Genomic DNA, 19,643 nt, shown 5'->3' with positions numbered 1-19,643 from the left:
TATTTTTAATTTCTTATTTTAATAGTAAAATTACACATATATCTCTAATATTTTATAATTTGTTAAAAAAATTTATTATTTTATTTATTTTTAAAAATAAAATAATTATTTTTATTTTTTAATCTCGAGCTCAACCTCGACTCGAATTTGAGTCAAGTGCGAGCTCGAGTTTTACATTGAAAGCTCAGCTCGAGTTTGAGTTTTATAAAACTAAGTTGAAGTTCGGCTCGATTAAGTCAAAATTCTATTCGACTCATCTCGTTTGCACACCTATTCCTAATTATACCACAATGCAACCCACGGTTTAACTCAATGGATCTTCTCAAAACAAATTGAGAGTCCCAATCCCACTGAATTCACAAACTTTTCCATCATCCAATAGGAGTGTATTCAAGTCGAATCGAACTCGAATATTGCTATACTTGAACTCGAACTTGATATTTTCCTAAGGTACTCAAGTTCGAACGAGCATTCAAGACAAAACTCGAGCTCAACTCGACATGGTGGCTTAGCTCGAGCTCAATTCGAAGTCCCCTCCAAATCTAAACGAGTTCGAGTGGTCAATGTCAAGCTCAAGCTTAGAAGCTCGAATTCGAAGTTCTTGCATTTTCAAGTTTTCTTATTTTAAATTTTCATCGTTTTAGAAATATTGAATTTAGGATTTTACTTTTTCCCATCACAAATTTCTTAAGTAAACTAAGTTTCACATAAATTTGCTAAAACATAAACCCAAAATAGTAATTTCGTAATTGATAAAAATATAATTTTTTTTATATATATGCATGCAACTCGATTAGGTTTATCGAGCACTCGAGCAATGTGCTTAATGTTCGAACTCAACTCGCCAGCATAATCGAGTAGCTCAAACCCAAACTCGATTAAACTGAGTCGGAATCAAGCTTTTGACCAATTTGCGAGCAGCTTGACTCGCCATAACCCCTATCCTCCAGTATGCCAAGCACATGATTAGAGACGCATACTATTCCACACCCTCCACAATTTTTATTGTGGATGCAAAATGTTGGAATTACTTCCTCTATATTTCTCGACTCCGTTAAACTCTCCCCTAGTATAATCTAGAGTAAAAGTAATATAGAAATTGATGATTGACAGAAAAATTAATGAATTATTTTAAATAATGAATTACATCAACTTAAGAATTTCTCTTGATGAACAAAACAAGATAAAGAAACGAGGGGAGAAGGGGGTGGGGGAGGAAGAGTCAAGATATACCGGGGTTGGGGGATTTAAGCTGTCTATTCAAACCCTTAGCCACGTAAACTAATCCGACATGAGTCCGTTCTCTTTTCAAACTTTTTCTAGACACCAGTCTCGCACTACGAAACAATCAAACAAACAAGTAGGTAGCCTGTACACAATTCCAGGAGAGGTCGGACGTTAGTCCACATTACTTGCGTCACAAAACATGAAAAATTCTACCAACCTTGCTCCCAGTTATTCCATTCTCTACGTGCTAGCTAATATATACTTGTCACCCAACTTCAAGAAAGGCCTATGCAACAGATTATACAATGAACTACTCTTTTTTTTTCTAAAAAAAAACTTTATGAATGCTTTTCAAATCTCAATACATTTTTATAACATTTCTTTCAACCCCTTTGGTAAGAACCAAATTACCCACCAAAGAAAACCAGTCCTGCTCAAGTTTATAGTGATATTTTTAATTTGACGTTGTAATAAAGAAACACCAATTGGTTCTAAAATACGCATTTACATGAATTAAAACCGTCTGGTGGGAGAAATTTTACTAATTTCTAATATTCGTATGCCGATCGAAAATGTTGGTGTTGTAGGGTGTTGGTTGGAAGTCTTTTAAGGCGTATGGATGGTTAGAGTTGGATGCCACTTTTGTCTGAAGGGAAGGGCACATTAGGTCGCATGTCATATCTTAGCGGGTTTGGCTGAGTTTATGTTACTCGACTTAAGGCAGAGCAGTTGAGTTGTAGGGCAGAATACAACCAACGATGATGGTCTTTTCAAAGACCCTTCAGTTTAAAGTTTAAATGGCTTGGGACGGTCCCCCAATTTGAGCAGTCACAAGTAGAGTATCAGAGAACTTTTTTTTTTTTTTTTTGAGTGCTGGTACAGGTTTTGTTTCCAGCACATTAACGAAACTTAGCAGTCCAGACCAAACGCGTGTACGCTTTTACTTTGTTTTTGTCACAATTTTAACAATAAATTTAATATATTCAAATCTTAATATATTCAAAAACGTTTGATAACAAAAAATTTAACATATGAATTAATTAACTAGCACTGAATTTTCAAAGCAAATTTTGCTTCCAAAAAATAAGTGATAAACTATTCACTTATCACTGAATGTGATATGCATTCAAGTGCATTTAATTTAATATTTAATAATTCAATAGCTTAATGAATCAAACTTCAAATTTCATATTTCAATTTTCAAACTTCAATTTTATCAAATGCACCATAAATTATAGATCCAATTAGCTAGCTTGTCTGAACAAATACTAGTAAAACTTGGGCATGTTTAGTAGTAACTTGGGTCTCTGCAATGTTAGAATTTTATAGTTTTTAAATATCTCTATAACCTGGTAATATACCCTTTTAGCCACGAGGTGAAAAGTAAGTGGAATTAGGGTACGTTTGGTCAAATTAAAATATGAAAACTTAAATCTAAAATCTGAATTCATTAAATTATTTGAATTATCAAGTGGTAAATATGATACATTTGAATGTATACTACATTTATCACTTATTTTTTGGAGCAACTTTTGCTTATGAAATTCAGTGCCATTTAATTAATTCAGATATTCTATTTTTGGCTATCAAAAGCGTTTGAACATGTTAAAATTTGAACCCTTAAATTAATTTAAGTGCTGAATTGGATTATCAAACAGAACATTAATTTCTGTTCACAAAATAAATTGGTGGTTCCAATACATTTTTTGATAGGTGAGGGAATGCTGGAGCAAAATTGCGAGGATACAAGGACATCAATGCAAAACAGCGTTTTAGCTTGGTACATTTTTAAAAGTTACCCTTGTGTAAATTTGAATTAGTGGCAAAGGTGTGAGAACCAAGCAGAAGCAGTCAAAAGAGAATGTGGCCTTTAGTAGCTGCCCTGCGTATCAATTCTGTCTGATTCCAACTAATCATTCAGGGCGTCCAGTAGCTACAACGTCAAGATTCCCCTCTGCTTTCTTTTCCACGTATATTTTACTACTTGAATGATCACATATTTTGACAAAATAATAGTACTATATAAAGTTTGCCCCGAATGTCTAACTGCGTATTGAATCCACGAAAACCAGGTACAGTGGAGTAGCTTTCAGTTTGATTCCCCCACGCTTAGTGAGGTGCTCATACTCCATTTATATCAACATCAATTTATCATTAGTCATTAAAGCAGAGGCTTATCAACAGAACCTTTTAGCCTTGTCTTCGTCCCCCGTCTCTCCTTACCATCTCTCAAACTGACTCCATTTACAATATCTCCTTAGTTTTGGTCCTTATATTTTTGGTCACCAAAACAACATCTGTGAAGTTGGTTACCGTCTCAATCGTTCTTATTTTCTCCACTTCTTCTTGCTTATGAATAGCAATGACCATCTCGGACTTCTATGAGCGCCTAATACCAAGAAACCAATGAGCAGCTGGTTTAGAATGAGAAGTTTTTTTCACATACTTTGGTGCTTTTCCACCCTGTTTTTGCGTCTTTTGCTTCCTTCTCTGGCTCTGAACGTAGATGGAACGCTCTTGCTTTCCTTCAAATACTCCATTCTCAATGACCCTTTGTCAGTGCTTGATAACTGGAACTATGATGACGAGACGCCGTGTTTATGGACTGGTGTGACGTGCGCGCAAGTTGAAACGCCCTTTGGCACGCCGGCTATGTTTCGAGTCATAAGCTTAGTTCTTCCGAACTCTAAGCTCTTGGGTTCAATTCCTGAAGATTTGGGATACATCCAACACCTCCGTACTCTTGATCTCTCTGGCAATTTCTTGAATGGGACCCTTCCCAATTCGCTGTTCAATGCTTCAGAGCTCCAAGTGCTGTCGCTGTCCAGCAATGCAATAACTGGCGGGCTACCGGGGTTCAGCGGAGGAGGACTGAAGAATCTCAAGCTCCTCAATCTCTCTGACAATGCTTTAGCTGGAAATCTCCCTCCGAATTTACCGTCTCTGCAGGAGTTAACTGTGGTTTCTCTGAAAAGAAACTTCTTTTCGGGTACTATTCCAAATGGGTTTCTGTACGTTGAAGTACTAGATTTGTCTTCGAATTTGCTGACTGGATCACTACCACTTGAATTTGGTGGAGAAAGATTAAGGTACTTAAATCTTTCTACCAACAAGCTCTCTGGCCCGGTATCTCCAGAATTTGCGAAGAAAATCCCAGCAAATGCAACTATTAATCTCTCATTCAACAACCTCACTGGAGAAATCCCTGAATCAATGGCATTATCTAACCAGCAAACAGAGTCCTTCAGGGGAAACATGGACCTCTGTGGCAAACCGCTCAAGAAACTTTGTACTGTTCCTTCAAGTTTATCGGCACCACCCAATATATCCACAACAAATTCCTCTGCTCCGGCAATTGCGGCCATACCACAGACAATCGACTCGACCCCCCTGCCAAGCTCACCGGGAGCAGCAGCAAATGCAGCCCAAAATCAAGGACAACACAGGCTAAAACCAGGAACGATAGCTGGAATTGCAATTGGAGATTTAGCTGGCATTGGAGTCCTTGCAATTATCTGTTTGTATGTCTACCAACTAAGGAAGCGAAGAGCAGATGAAGGAAGCAAAGAGATTCCACTTCCAGTAGCAGTAGATAAACAGCAGAAAGATAACGTCAAAGATTCACAGCTCTCAACAGCGAAGGAGACAACTTCAAGAAGCCTGCCCTCTTGGTCGTGCCTAACTATAAGAAATGGTGAAGAAACATCAGAGGCTACCGCCTCGGACTGCGATGATGAAAACAAGAACATGGACATTGGACATCAAATAGATCAGTATCATGAGAAGGAGCGGAGCACTAAGTACAAGAGCGAAAGGTCACTTGTGATGGTTGATGGAGAAACTGAACTTGATATCGAGACTTTATTGAAGGCTTCTGCATATATACTGGGGTCTAGTGCTGCTGCAAGCATAGTTTACAAAGCTGTACTTGAGGACGGTTCTGCATTTGCTGTTAGAAGGATTGGAGAGAGCGGTTTTGAGAGGTTCAAAGACTTTGAGAGTCAAGTTAAAGCTATCGCAAAGCTGCGCCATCCAAACTTGGTTCTGCTCAGAGGGTTCTACTGGGGAGACGATGAGAAGCTTGTCATCTATGATTACATCTCCAACGGCAGTTTAGCTAATGCCGGTTACAGTAAGCTCTTTTCATCCCCAAATCTCAATCTTTTACCGCAGTTCAGTGATTTAGAAAATATCAAAGTTTTTGGAGCTGATTTCAATTGGAAGAAGTTATTTTTCATACCGATCTTAATTCCGCTGGAATACACTTTCATAGTTCTGAAACTTCTGGTAATTCACCAAATCATCCTACTAAATTCTGTTGCCCCGAAGTGACGCTGGAAAATAAAATGTTGCATATGGATAGCTTGATTTTAGAACCCAATATGCTAGTCATTTTGCATTATCATCATTATTATCATTGTGTTGAATCATTTGTCTTTAGATCTTAACAATGTGGTAGGCTGGTAGTAGTACTAATGTGCTTACATCTTTCCGTGTTATTTGACTAAATTTGTGATCTCATTGTCACTAAATTAGTAGGTTTTACCTTTGAATTGCAATTTCTTGAAGTTTTTCTTTAAAAAAAAAAAAAAAAAAAACACATTGCAATGATACTAGGCTGTCGCCGCTTGTCACAGACTGGATTAGGAACGAATCTCTCTCTCTCTCTCTGAAACTATTCCCTTGTGAACGCCTGTGGCTCCTATCCATTAATGTCCATGTGATTTGGGGATAACCCTCGCCTACCGCCCACTGCCTACCCGAAGAAAAACACATAATACGCCAAAAGCATGAGTCACATTTCTGTCCGTTGCTAACATTCTATCAAAGGCACAAAGATTCACATAGACAAAGCCGACAAGCTATATGATTTTGTTTCTCGGAAAATGGTCACTTTCAGATTTAATTTGATGTTTTTTTGATCAATTATTCTAAAGTTGAAAGCGCAAAAATTGAACTTCCATTTGCAATCATATGCATGTCGTTTACGTTTCCAAGTCCCCTTACTCTCTTTTTTTTTGGGGCTATCAAATGTGAATTTCTATAGATTTACCATTGTGATTTGAGCTGCGTTTTCATAGGCACTCACATTTTGATTGTATTTTCCAATTCCAGGAAAGGTTGGCTCATCACCTTACCATATGCCCTTTCAAGTCCGGCTAAAGGTAGCAAAAGGAGTTGCTAGAGGACTAGCATACGTCCATGAAAAGAGACATGTGCATGGCAACATCAAGCCTAGCAACATTCTTTTGACGCCAGAAATGGAGCCAATAATCAGCGATTTTGGGCTTCATTCGCTTCTACATGGCAAAAATAGCTACAAAACAGATGCCTTTTCATCTCGGCATTTCGGTAGCATGAGAAGCAGTACTAGTACTGCTACTGCTGCTACATCATCTTCTCGCGATGGGCTGCACGACCACTCTATCAATGGCAGCCCTTGCATTGCACCTGCAGGCTTCATGGGTTGCACATCACCTTATCACGCCCCAGAGTCGCTCAATAACCTGAAGCCTAATCCCAAGTGGGACGTTTACTCCTTTGGAATTCTACTGCTCGAGCTTTTAACGGGCAAAGTGTTTTCAGACCGGGAATTGGGCCAGTGGACCGCCGGCCTGCTGATGGAAGACAAGAACCGGGTGTTACGGTTGGCTGATGTGGCAATTAGAGGAGACGTGGCAAACAGGGAGGATGCCATGCTGGAATGCTTTAAGCTAGGCTTTAGTTGTGCTTCATTAAACCCGCAAAAGAGACCTTCCATGAAAGATGCGCTTCAAGTTCTTGATAGAATCCAGACTTCTCCTTCGTACTAATCATGGTGCTGGGCAAAAGCTTAAATATAGTGGAGAAAAAAGAGAAAGAGAAAGAGAAAAAGGGGCGATCGCCTTTGGTCTTTTTGACTTGGAAGAATGTCTGGCGGGAGGAATGCTTTTGTTGATAACTCGTACAAGTGTTGCAAAGTTTGACTGATGATGAATGAAATTGGTATTTGTGTAAGACAGAATTCCGACGGTCTATCATATGATATGGTGCATTTTATCTTTACTTTGTTGTTAAGAAAGTGAGCACCATAATGAGAACTTGCTTGTCTTGATAAGCGTTTGACATGCTCAGAGAAGCAGAGTAATTGCTCACTAAAGGAAAGGAGATTACAAGGAAGAATCAAGGAGCTGCAATATGAAACACTACTTTTAATATAGAAGAATAGATGCAAGCATTTCATCATTAAATGTGTGTGTGTGGATAATTCGGATTTCAGGCTTCTTAGTAATTCACAGAAAAAAAAATTCACAGAAGATTAGACCATTAAGTGTTAACCATCTTAAAATTCAAATGAACAGGGCGTGAAAATTCAACCAATAAGCAGTTTTTTTTTTTTTGAAAACGACAACTATTGTATAATCTATCTATTCTAAACTAGAGGAGTGGACGACGTTACTAGACCAAGAGTGTTTTTTGGCACAATTTTTGATTTTTTTTTGCTATGAATGAAATTTGAACTCCCACCTACCGTCCAAACAGAGTATTAAGACCCACCCTTTTCAAGAAGTGGTTCATTAACCGCTGCTGATATACTGCCTTCACCAGCGTAGAATAAATAGTGGGACAGGTGTTTCCAAATGTAATCTGCTGGCGAACCCAAAAGTCCAACTCCAACCAAACGCATGAGCCTTTAGGCCATTAGGCCGAAAAGTTTCAACTACTCGTCAGTTTTTCATTTTGACAAAAGTTGCTGCTGGACGCTTTCAAGCGTGCAAGCTTCACCTTTTGTGTAGAAAGGGGGATTTTATGAGTTTCGTACTCTGTATCTGTATGGATTAAGGCTTATACCAAATCCGTAATCAAGGACTGAATATGAGTCATTTCACTTATGCAAAACACATATCATTGCTGTTATATTACCAAGCAAACCACCAAGTAGGATTGTAACTTGTAAGTGTTCGGTTGAAATAATATTATTAACGTTTGCTTGAACATCTATCTTCCAACATTAATATCCATACTGCACAAAAGGTTGTCCGGAAAAACTTAATGCTTTTGTTTTTCTTGTTGGTAAATGCAGAGATAGACTGGCCAAATTTCTTGTTTAGTAGCATAATACGAAAGTTGATTAATGTATTTGATTTGTTAACCATCAAGAAGCATTTGTGTATTTTCTTGAGTATATGGAAAAGATTGCTACCAAACTCTAATCAAAGGGGGTAATCTATAATTAAATTAAAGATAAGATTTGAAAAAAAAAATCGGCGATGCTAGAAGTCTAAAGGGTATTTTTGAAATTGAAAGCTATCGAGTGTATTTGGATAGGAGATTATTTGGGATAATTTTTTGAAAAAAATACTGTAACACTTTTTTGATGAGATATATGTAAAATAAAAATATAGTTGAAAAACGCATTGATGATGTAAACAAGCCAATGCGTGTAAATAAGGTATAAATAATGTGCAATCCAACCTAAAATTCAATATTTTGTTCTCACTTTTTTCTAATTTGGACTGACATGCTATAAAGATATATGAATAGGTGAGGTTTGCAATATTTTCAAAACTTGAAGGAAGGCTAGCAAAATTATCAAAAATCTCAAGGAGTTTCTAAAATTATCCCCACAAAAATTAGAAAAGGAAAAAGTATATGACATCAGTACCAGGTACAAGACTAAATAATTAGCCAGTACCAGTACCTAGTACAAGACTAAAATAATTGGCATTGGAATCCAAAGACCACTAAAAGCCTAAAACCAAGAAACCCCATTTTAACAACGCCACTTGGGAAGGCCTCCTGGATCTGAAACAAACCCGATAGCCTCCAATTCATGGAGCTGCACAACTCAACTCAGAGAAATGAAGCCCAACCCACCAAACACATCTTCATCCTCTCAGGCCAGAGCAACATGGCCGGCCGGGGCGGCGTGAATCGTGACCACCATTCTAAGCATAAGCACTGGGACGGCGTCGTTCCTCCGGAATGTACCCCGGACCCTTCCAACATCTTCCGCCTCACCGCCCACCTCCGCTGGGAAGCGGCTCGTGAGCCACTCCACCACGACATCGACACCAAGAAAGTATGTGGGGTGGGACCGGGGATGTCATTTGCCAACGCAGTGAAGGAGCGAGCGGGGATCGTAGGCCTAGTGCCTTGTGCTGTGGGCGGGACAGCCATAAAAGAGTGGGAACGTGGAACCCACTTGTATGAGAATATGATCAAGAGGGTCAAAGCCGCCGTGCATCATAACGGCGGCGGTGGTGAAATTAAGGCGATGCTTTGGTACCAAGGTGAGAGTGATACGTCGTCGCACAAAGATGCAGAATGCTATGAGGCTAAGATGGAGACATTGATTAAGAATGTCCGTACTGATCTTAATTTGCCCTCACTTCCCATTATTCAGGTTAGTTGACACTTTTTTAGTAATTTTTTTTAAATTAAAAAAAAAGGTGGGTCAGGCACTGCTTGTAATTACAGCAACTTATCAATTAGGTGGCAATAGCTTCGGGGGATGGAAAGTACGTGGAAAAGATAAGGGAAGCACAGATGGGGATGAAAATGGAGAATGTGGTATGCGTGGATGCTAAAGGGCTGCAGCTCAAGGAAGATCATCTCCACTTAACTACGCAGGCTCAGGTTCAATTGGGTCATATGTTAGCCGATGCTTACCTTTCCAATTTCGCTTCTTCTTCTTCAGTATGAATGAAGTTAGTTACCTCTTTGTAATGGGGTATGGTATGTTTTGTGCGTGGGATGAGAGAGCAATAACGAGCGATGAGAGACGACCATGGGGCCAACTTGGCGCAAGGTAGCAATAATTTGATAATCTGTCTCTGATTGTGTGTAATAAGAAGCTTTTGAGCTCCAAAACATATTAATAATCATATTAGTAGTCGTATTAGTATTAGTTAGGGCCTAAAACATAATCATGTGGATTGTGGGGTCCTTTTCTGTCGGGCTTGGCAAATGGCAATGTTCGATGTCCGGCCGTTCTTTCCTTCCCACACCCACCGGCCCCGCTGTTTTAGCCACTGTTTTTACGTACCATACTTCCCCGCATAGCATAGTGGCGGGATAATCAGTTGCTTTGAATAAATCTACGTTGAACTCCCCAACTGTTTTTTAATTGTATCCAAATTTCGAAGTTTGTTGCATCTACGGATTGCCCGTACGTGTGTTTCCATTGATTCTCGGAGGACTAAATTTTTCTAAATAAAAAATCTTGTGCCAAGTATAGGAAGAGTTTAGAAAAGTTGCAGAGTTAAGACTCAAATCTATGTGCTTGCTTGCTTAATGCGGCTTTGAATCCTCTGTCCCAGGTAGTCTCTATCCTCTTTGTCCCTTATTTATATAGCTGACACGTGTCTCTAGCGTTTTGTTAATCCAAACTCAAATAAATCGATAATAATCGATTTACAAGTTTATTCAAAATTAATTAAAACAGATAATTCAAAACTCTTTTTTATTTTCTTTTTAACAAAAAAGAGTCTTGTTGATTTGAGGTAAAAAATAAAGAAGAATTTTAGTTGATTTTTATGTTTATGATCAATAAGCCTCTTTTTTGTTAAAAAGATAATAAAAAAAAGTTTTGAGTTATCTGTTTTAATTGATTTTGAGTAAACTTATAAACTGATTATTATCGATTTATTTGAGTTTGGGTTAATAAAAGACTAGAGACACGTGACAGCTGTACAAATAAGGGACAGATACTATTTTGGGGACAGAGGATTCGAAGCAGGGAGATCTCATTATAAGGTGATTGCCTGACTGATCCAAAAAAAAGATTTCTTTAAGCATCACTACCCTTTTTCCAACAAAAAAAAAAACATCACTACCTACCTCTTCGAGTCCCGCGGGCCAACCTCACAAGTTATCGAACATGCTAAGCATGATGACCTTGCCCTCCCTGCATTGTCACTTTTTCTTCCGATTGTGGGCTTAGGTCGGCACTTGGTAGATCCATGCAACTGAATGGGGGCTCTCTCTAGTTACCAGTTTTTTTTTTTTTTCTAAAAAAAAGTAAGTGGGAGTTGTTGAAAAGAAACTTCCAACTTATCATTCCTCTTATCTTATCACTCAATTCAACCCTTTCCAAATTGGGCATGTATTTGTTTAGTGAGAAAATTAATTACACTTTCCCTCTGTTATTCATGTCATGTAAAATTTGCAGGACAAAAAACATTAATAATCATCGCTAATTATTACCAACTTCTCATTTTCTCTCAAAAATTTTTTTACTAATCAAATGCAGAGAGATTTTTCCTTTTTCTTTCCATAACTTTCCCACCAACTTCCCATTTTCTCTCAACATTTTTTTTTGGTAACCAAATGTAAAAAGATTTTTCCTTTCCATAAATTTCCCACGATTTTTTTTACTTGACTTTACATCTATTCAAACGGAGCCTTTTTGTTGTTTGAATTGCTATTTTTTTGAATTTTTATACATAAAAAAATATATTGTAGTGATTTGATACGTGTAAGATAGAACAACAATTCAAACGAAGCCTTTCTTTTCAATTTTCTTTGAAACTCTTAAAGTTGTGACAATTGTAAAGTAATGTCATGGAAATAAGGGAAGAAATGAGGGAAAAGAAAGGTAAAGTTCGAAAACTTTTCTATTCAAAATCACAATAATCATAGTAAATATTATAATAAAAGAGATGACGAGTCTATTTTGCTGAATCTTTAATCATTAGTGCAGTTTTGTTACTTATTTGTGTTGTCTAATTTATTAAATATGAACATTTTTGAGTGGTTAGATATGTGTATTAATTGTTTCTAACTTTTAATTATTTTTATTCTTTTATTAATACTACTTATATACATGCATAAAGGGTATTTATGAAATAAATGTTTTATCTCTCTCCTTGAAGTGCTTTTTTATATTATTTTTTTCTAATTGGACTAACTTTGTTATCAAAATCTTAACATTAAGGGAGGTTTGTGTGCTTTTACAAACTTCATGAGAGGTGACTGAAATTATCAGAAATCTCAGGGGAGGTTTATGAAATTATCCCTATTTACAATGCAAGAAATGATTATAGTTGCCGACATTTGGCTCAAGAAAATGTGTTTGTTCATTGTAATTTAAATACTTGTTAATTTGAGCACACCATTTTCACTATATATATACTAGTCTAAACACTCGTGCCACTCACAGTAGATCATATTTTTGGAAGAAATTATAATCGAGAGAGGAATTTAAATAGGGTAAGAAATATATGTAATTGTTCTTATAATTTAGGGCACGTGAAAGTATAATTAAAAAGTGAGATTTTGAAGCAATAGTACAATATATGATAAAAATATCCTAATTATTTATAAACTACCACATTAATGGAAGTTGGATCCTGAAAAAAAAAAAAGTAGAAATCTATAGCATAAATTGAGTGACATAAGGGTTCAATTAAATGTAACTGAATATTTAATTTGATAAGTAAATGAAATACTTACAAATATTTTGTATTCAATTTGATAATCTTCTATGAAGGTGGAAACATTCTTCATACCAATCAACTCTGGGTATGAATGCCAGTATTGGAGGTTTAATTAATTATGTTGAATTTTGTGGAGTCCGTACTATAAATGAGAATGCACGATTTTTGCATAAATTAATGTGTTCGTCAAACAATGTACCTCAATTTTCTTAACAATTAAAGAGCATATGGAATTCAAAATTATCATTTGTTTGAGAAAGTTTGTAAATAATATTGTATAAAAATATATATGTGTATAAATAAATTATACTTTCCCTTTTAAATCTCTAAGATAAGAATCATCACACCGAAATATGAATCGTGCGTGCTTGTCTTGAAGAGTGAGGTATAGATTACCACTGGAATCTCTAACTTGTATGTTAACATTGTATTTGTTAAGAAGAAAGTGTGATATACAATAAAAAAATGTAATTAAAATTAAAGATATATGAAAATAATTATCTGACAATAGTGTCAACTACGTCATTACAATGAATACACACCATTTTTGAAAAATGAGATTGATACAATTGTCCACAATTTTTTGCATAACTCATGAAACATATTGTCCATGTTAACGCTTTGAATGTAAGAAAGTATCCTAAAATATTTAGGCTCCGTTTGATAAAACTGAATCTGAATTCTGAATTCTGAATACTGAAACAATTAATTTGCTGAATATTAAGTACTGAAAAGAGATATATGAATATCTGAATCTTAATGCTGAACATATTTATACTGTTTGATAAACATTTATAACTTAATACTTAATAAGCTAAATTGTACAATTTTGCCCTTCTATCTTTTAATCCAAAAGGAAAATAGAACCTATGATTTAATTAGCTTAAAATTGTTAGCTATGAAAATGACAATATTTATTTTTAAATCAAGTAATATAAAAGAAGAAATATATTATGGAAAAGTCCAAATATCGGTGCAAATATATTTTTAAATCAGAGTTTGATAAGAAAAGTCCAAATATAAGCAAAAGAAAGCTGCAATAAACAAGTTTTAAATTCACACCAAATTATATAGAAATTTAATTACTTCAATGGAAAAATGTTGACGCTGCCTTGGAAATAATGAATTTGAGATCGGTGAGTACGGTAGCAATAAAAAAATTGAGAGGAAAAAAATGATAAAATTATGAAAGAGTAGTAATATGGAAAAAGATAAGGAGTAGACAGATGTGAGTAGTATTGAGAAATTGTAAAAAAATCATTAAATAGGGAAAAAATAGAAGTAGAAAGCCATTAGACAAAGAATGTCAGGTTGTTTAATTAGATAAGAATTTTGGATAGAGAATATTAGGTTGTTTAATTAGATAAGGATTTTGAATGTAATTAACAAATAAGAATAGATTTGGTAGATAAGATAAAGTAGTTGAAGTAAATCTCTTGATTCTTATCAAATTAAGCATTCAGTTACGATTCTTGTGCTGAAAAGAATACATACAAATTTAGCACCACTTAATAAGTTCAGCAGAAAAATTTTTATTTATCAAACACCCAAAACATCTGAATGTCTGAATGAATTCAGCTTCAGCACTTTTTTATGTTATCAAACAGACACTTAACCTAAAACCATTCAAAAAACGTATAGATTACAATCATTAATTCAAAATAATATGTAGATAATTGTTCATTAATTAATTAATTAAGAGAATTTTTAACGTAGATGTGATTGCAAATTAAGTTTAGGGTTAAGATCGATATCAGAAAAAAGTTGAAAGAGATGGTAAATTGCGGTTTTTGGTGAAATTATTTTTTGTTATCTCTTATTACTAGGTTGGAGGAGTTTTAATCGAAATGTAATTACTAATTGGAGGAGTATTAATTGGAGTGGTAAGGTGTGTGAAGAGAGGAGTGTTAGTTGGAGTATAATTCTTGTTTGATAGAAACATGAGTGTGTGTTTCAAACGTGGACATGATATATTTTATGAAATAAATTAAATGTGAAATGCTAGAAAAATGAAATTGAGAGCGGGAAGGTGTGTGGAGGTTTATTGCTAAAAATCCCTTCTCAAATCTATATAGATATAGATTAGATATCCATTATAAATTGAAATTATTTTCACAATAAACAATCATCTTTTTAAATCTCTAAAATATTCTCCTACTATTTAATCCGGAAAAACAAACACACACTTGTACATTTAAATCTATTTTTAACATAATCAAACATAATCCTGAGCATATAATATGCGCAAAACCACGGCAGTTTTACAACCTCCTAGTTGGATCAAAGAAGGTCAAATAGGGAATATGCTACTACTAAAAAAAAAAAAAAAAAAGAAGGGTACGAGGGGAAAGCAAGGACCAAGAGAAAGTTGGCATTAATCCATTTACCATTTTTTGGCCTCACCTACTACCATAACATTTAGGCATTGCGGACCTACTTTCCAATTTCCACTCTCTCAAAGCGAGCTACAAGAATCCATCGACGAATTGTAAAAATCAAGGAGAGAAAGTACTACAATCCAATTTACAATTTTACATGCCACACTCACGAATATCCGTGCAGGTCACCCTCCCTTCCATTTTGACCGAATTTCCCTCCCAAAACTGAGGCGCGTGCCAAATCCGTACCTCCATCTCAAATCACAATCTCCTATCCTGCTCAGAGCTCACTCACTCCCTTACTAACACTTGCGTCACCCCAGCCCCGACTTCCACGGATACCACTATAAAGACGTCTCATTTTCCAATTCCCCGGCCGCCACCCCACTCCCCTGCTGCGCGATTTCGTACCAACCATCATCAATTCCCAGAAAGGAAAGGGAAAAGATTTCGAATCTGATTTTTCTGTAATGGCGACGGCTTCAGCTTCCTCGACGAGCCTTTTCATCTCAAAATCCTCGCCCTCGTCTAAACTTTCATGGAAGAACCAGCTTCCACTTCCCTCCGCCTTAGCCGCCATCTCCCTCCGTGGCTGCGGCAGCAACCATCGCCACTCCCCCAGGCTCGTGGTTTTCGCTATGGACGCCAAACCTACCGTCCTGGTTGCGGAAAAGCTCGGCGAAGCTGGAATCAATCTCTTGAAGGACTTCGCCAACGTCGACTGCTCCTATAATTTGAGTCCGGAAGAGCTTTGCACCAAGATCTCGCTTTGCGATGCGTTGATTGTTCGCAGTGGAACCAAGGTCACTCGTGAGGTTTTTGAGTCCTCCGATGGAAGGCTTAAGGTCGTCGGACGAGCTGGCGTGGGGATTGATAACGTGGATCTGGCCGCTGCCACCGAGCATGGATGCCTTGTCGTTAATGCTCCAACCGCTAACACTGTCGCCGCGGCAGAGCATGGGATCGCGCTGCTAACTGCCATGGCTCGTAACGTTGCTCAAGCCGATGCCTCCATCAAAGCTGGTTAGCGTCTATCAATGCTTGCTTTTATCAGTATAAATGTTTTCTACAAATTTTGCTCGTTGGATCTTGTTCGAATGGTTCGTATGGTCTATGCTGAATAACATTTTCCTTCGTCAAGCTTCTAATTTTGATTGCATACAAGCTGTTTGTGCTGATACCGTGGAATTTTATCAGATCTGATTGCTTTATGCCATGAAATATTATTCTATTAAGAGGAAAGTAATGGAAAAGCAATTGGATGGTGCTTAAAAATTTCACGTTTTCTAGCGGAACACTTTTACCCAGAAGGTTAGTTTTTCTTCTTCCCTTCCCTCCCCATCCCCCCCCCCCACCCCCCGGCGCGGTCGGGGCCCCAGAGGGATGGGCTGCAAAAGCAGTCTAGTGAAAGATTTTTATTGAATTTTGAAAGTTTATGTCTATCACTAGTCTCCGCAATAAGGTTAGCGCTATTAATGTAAGGGTCGAGTAAAATCTGGGAAAAGTGGAGGCGGTGACGGTCTTTGTAATTCCGCATCGCAGAAGGGCAAATTACAAGTGCAATAGTTCTATGTTGCCTTTCTAAAAGTTTTTGCTTAGTATAACTTGGAGATCATATGAAATTTACTGTTTCCCGTTGCTCTGTCCGCCTGCCATCGATAACTACTTTTCTCTTGTTAGGCAACTCTTCTGGCAATAGTCACCTCCTCTGATTCCGTAATACATAATGTTCTTAGCATAAAAAGAATACAAATCATTATGATTTACCAGATTTTACGTGATTAGAGGAGTTCCTTGTTTTTTGTTCTCTTTGTAATTGCGATGTGAAACTAAAACCTTTATAAATGCCCTTCGACCTCTAGAAACTAGAAAGTCTGATGAAAAAGAAAAGCATGTTTTGTTCAACATTTTCCTTTGCTTTTTTTTTTAAAAAAAAATTTTTACCCTGATTTCTTATGATTGTTTTTCTAGTTGATTTGTTCACTCCAGATCTGAAATGATGTTTGGACTGGCATCATTCATGAGTAGCATCTTTTGTCTACTCTTTTAAATACGCTTGCATGGCTAATCTGCTTGTTGTTCTACATAGAACTGTAGTTTATGGTTGTTAAGTCATTAAATTAAGTTTGGAATGATACCTTGGTGAGAAACTGTTGTTTTGCATTCAGGATATATTGACTGTTATTAGACTAGAGATTCATGCTGAATAGGTACTCAGACATATATGGTCTTTTTGTAAAGTGAATATTAGATCTTAATTAATTAGAATTTAATATATGTAGGGAAATGGCAGAGGAACAAATATGTTGGTGTGTCACTTGTTGGCAAGACACTTGCTGTAATGGGGTTTGGAAAGGTCGGGTCTGAAGTTGCTAGGCGAGCAAAGGGACTCGGCATGTATGTTATTGCTCATGATCCATATGCCGCAGCAGATCGTGCCCGTGCTGTAGGAGTTGATCTTGTGAGCTTTGATGAAGCCATCGCAACCGCAGATTTCATTTCACTGCATATGCCCCTTACTCCTGCCACTTCTAAGATTCTTAATGATGAAAATTTTGCAAAGATGAAGAAAGGGGTGCGGATTGTAAATGTTGCTCGTGGAGGAGTAATTGATGAGGATGCACTAGTGAAAGCGCTGGATGCAGGCATAGTGGCTCAGGTTCGTGCTTTTGATCTTTGACATTCAAATCAGTTTATAATGTGCAAGAAAATTATTGTTATTTTTTGCATGTATTGTATATCAGGCAGCTCTTGATGTTTTCATTGAGGAGCCACCTTCAAAGGACAGCAAGTTGGTGCAACATGAGAATGTAACTGTGACTCCGCATCTAGGTGCCAGCACTATGGAAGCTCAGGTATGCTTGTTATGTAAAATCAGATCTTGCTTTTTGTTGTCCTTAAACATACTGGTTAAAGTTCTTAAATATGGTTTGCAGGAAGGAGTGGCCATTGAAATAGCTGAAGCTGTTGTTGGAGCATTGAAAGGGGAGCTTGCTGCTACTGCTGTTAATGCACCCATGGTTCCTGCTGAGGTATCATATAAGAATACTTATTTACTTGTATTATCTTTAGTTTTTCATCTGTAAGTTTATTTAGAGATTCGTATTCTTGTGCCTTCAATTGAGTATTATTTAGTTCTGCATATCATCAGAGATTTGTCTTCCCTTTTCTCTTCTTAGTCTTTGATGAAATCTAGCCTCTTCGGATATTGGGCTACTTTGCACCCAAAAGTTTCGTTTTTAGGGTTTCCTGCGTGGATTTGGTTTCTGAAACCACTTAAGTGAGCTGCTCTTTGTCCACTCATTTTGTCCCTGCTTGCTAAGAAATGGACCAGCTACTCATCCTGATCCAATTCTGGTATGGGATTTGAACTTGAGGGAAACATGTTGTCAATTTAGGAATTTTTACATTCTTAATAGGAAGGCTTCAATTTGTATGAAGTTCTTATCATGCTTCTTCTTTCTTTTGTGTTTTGTCCCTTGATTAATTCAAGGTGATCAATATGTTGCGCTAGAAAACATCAAGAACGCAAAATGATTTTTCTAATGATTGGACTGGCTTTTTAGGTTCTACAAATTCTGTGCAGTGAGTTGTTTCTCTAGTGACCAGCTCTTTGTTTCAATTTTAATTATAGCTTCATTCATAGATCTCTCTCCAACTCTTTTTTCTACCTTAGTTTTCCTTTTTCCCTATAATTTAAGTAAGAAATGGAAACAATTAGATTGATCTTATTGATTACCTGCCTGCAGGTCTTAACGGAGCTGAAGCCGTTTGTTGTACTAGCTGAAAAACTTGGAAGACTGGCTGTCCAATTAGTAGCAGGAGGAAGTGGGGTGAAAAATGTGAAAGTCACTTATGCATCATCAAGAGCCCCTGATGATCTTGACACAAGGGTACTCCGTGCCATGATTACAAAGGGTCTAATTGAACCTATTTCCGATGTTTTTGTGAACTTGGTAAATGCAGATTTTACTGCTAAACAGAGAGGACTCCGTATAACTGAAGAACGAATTCTTCTGGATGGTTCACCTGAAAATCCGCTTGAGTTCATCCAGGTTCAAATCGCAAATGTAGAATCAAAATTTGCCAGTGCCATTTCTGAGTCGGGGGAAATCAAAATGGAGGGACGGGTTAAAGATGGAATCCCTCATTTGACAAAGGTTGGATCTTTTGAAGTGGATGTCAGCTTGGAAGGCAGTATCATTCTGTGCAGACAGGTTGATCAACCTGGAATGATTGGAAAGGTTGGGAGCATTTTGGGTGAGGAAAATGTGAACGTTAGCTTTATGAGCGTTGGAAGAGTTGCTCCAAGAAAGCATGCTATAATGGCAATTGGAGTAGATGAACAACCCAGCAAGGAATCATTAAAGAGGATTGGAGAAATCTCAGCGATTGAGGAGTTTGTTTACCTTAAGTTATAGTTAGTTTTTAGCCTCACCGATTTTGACTGTAATTTCCACTGGCAAGGCTACAATTCAGTTTTAGATTTGAGATTGTGTGATGCATTTAGTTGCTGTTGTCACCTGACAAATTTTGAAATGCTACGGTCTGTTGGTTAATTTTCATTCCTGTCAATTAGTAATTCTTTCAACTCTGCTTTCTTATAGTAAAAGCTGAA

The 19,643-nt window shown here is 37.0% G+C and overlaps 3 protein-coding genes across 3 annotated transcripts; all 3 read left to right on the top strand.

The window, feature by feature from the left end:
- The first annotated feature begins 3,413 nt into the window (after nt 1–3,413).
- Nucleotides 3,414–7,409, top strand: LOC113761756 (probable LRR receptor-like serine/threonine-protein kinase At4g37250). The gene is made up of 2 exons (XM_027304875.1): nt 3,414–5,359; nt 6,343–7,409. Exons 1-2 carry the CDS (start codon nt 3,634–3,636, stop codon nt 7,038–7,040), a joined length of 2,424 nt encoding a protein of 807 aa, XP_027160676.1. The 5' UTR covers nt 3,414–3,633; the 3' UTR covers nt 7,041–7,409.
- Nucleotides 7,410–8,914: 1,505 nt separating this feature from the next.
- On the top strand, nt 8,915–10,325 carry LOC113761757 (probable carbohydrate esterase At4g34215). The gene is made up of 2 exons (XM_027304876.1): nt 8,915–9,613; nt 9,703–10,325. Exons 1-2 carry the CDS (start codon nt 9,041–9,043, stop codon nt 9,910–9,912), a joined length of 783 nt encoding a protein of 260 aa, XP_027160677.1. The 5' UTR covers nt 8,915–9,040; the 3' UTR covers nt 9,913–10,325.
- A 4,936-nt stretch (nt 10,326–15,261) lies between these two features.
- LOC113764037 (D-3-phosphoglycerate dehydrogenase 1, chloroplastic-like) lies at nt 15,262–19,616 on the top strand. The gene is made up of 5 exons (XM_027308075.1): nt 15,262–16,048; nt 17,308–17,684; nt 17,770–17,880; nt 17,962–18,057; nt 18,775–19,616. Exons 1-5 carry the CDS (start codon nt 15,496–15,498, stop codon nt 19,444–19,446), a joined length of 1,809 nt encoding a protein of 602 aa, XP_027163876.1. The 5' UTR covers nt 15,262–15,495; the 3' UTR covers nt 19,447–19,616.
- Nucleotides 19,617–19,643: the final 27 nt, after the last annotated feature.

This window comes from Coffea eugenioides, chromosome 2, assembly GCF_003713205.1.
Source record: "Coffea eugenioides isolate CCC68of chromosome 2, Ceug_1.0, whole genome shotgun sequence".
NCBI lineage: Eukaryota > Viridiplantae > Streptophyta > Magnoliopsida > Gentianales > Rubiaceae > Coffea > Coffea eugenioides.
The sequence above is the reverse complement of the archived record's forward strand: the minus strand, read 5'-3'. Positions and strand labels throughout refer to the sequence as shown.

Excerpts from the sequence above, each read along its gene's own strand:
- LOC113761756 (XM_027304875.1), top strand. The coding sequence starts at position 3,634 with ATGAGCAGCTGGTTTAGAATGAGAAGTTTTTTTCACATACTTTGGTGC. Across the intron at positions 5,360-6,342 it reads TTTAGCTAATGCCGGTTACA|GAAAGGTTGGCTCATCACCT; the intron begins GTAAGCTCTTTT and ends TTCCAATTCCAG.
- LOC113761757 (XM_027304876.1), top strand. The coding sequence starts at position 9,041 with ATGGAGCTGCACAACTCAACTCAGAGAAATGAAGCCCAACCCACCAAA. Across the intron at positions 9,614-9,702 it reads CCTCACTTCCCATTATTCAG|GTGGCAATAGCTTCGGGGGA; the intron begins GTTAGTTGACAC and ends CTTATCAATTAG.
- LOC113764037 (XM_027308075.1), top strand. The coding sequence starts at position 15,496 with ATGGCGACGGCTTCAGCTTCCTCGACGAGCCTTTTCATCTCAAAATCC. Across the intron at positions 17,881-17,961 it reads CCAGCACTATGGAAGCTCAG|GAAGGAGTGGCCATTGAAAT; the intron begins GTATGCTTGTTA and ends TATGGTTTGCAG. Across the intron at positions 18,058-18,774 it reads CACCCATGGTTCCTGCTGAG|GTCTTAACGGAGCTGAAGCC; the intron begins GTATCATATAAG and ends ACCTGCCTGCAG.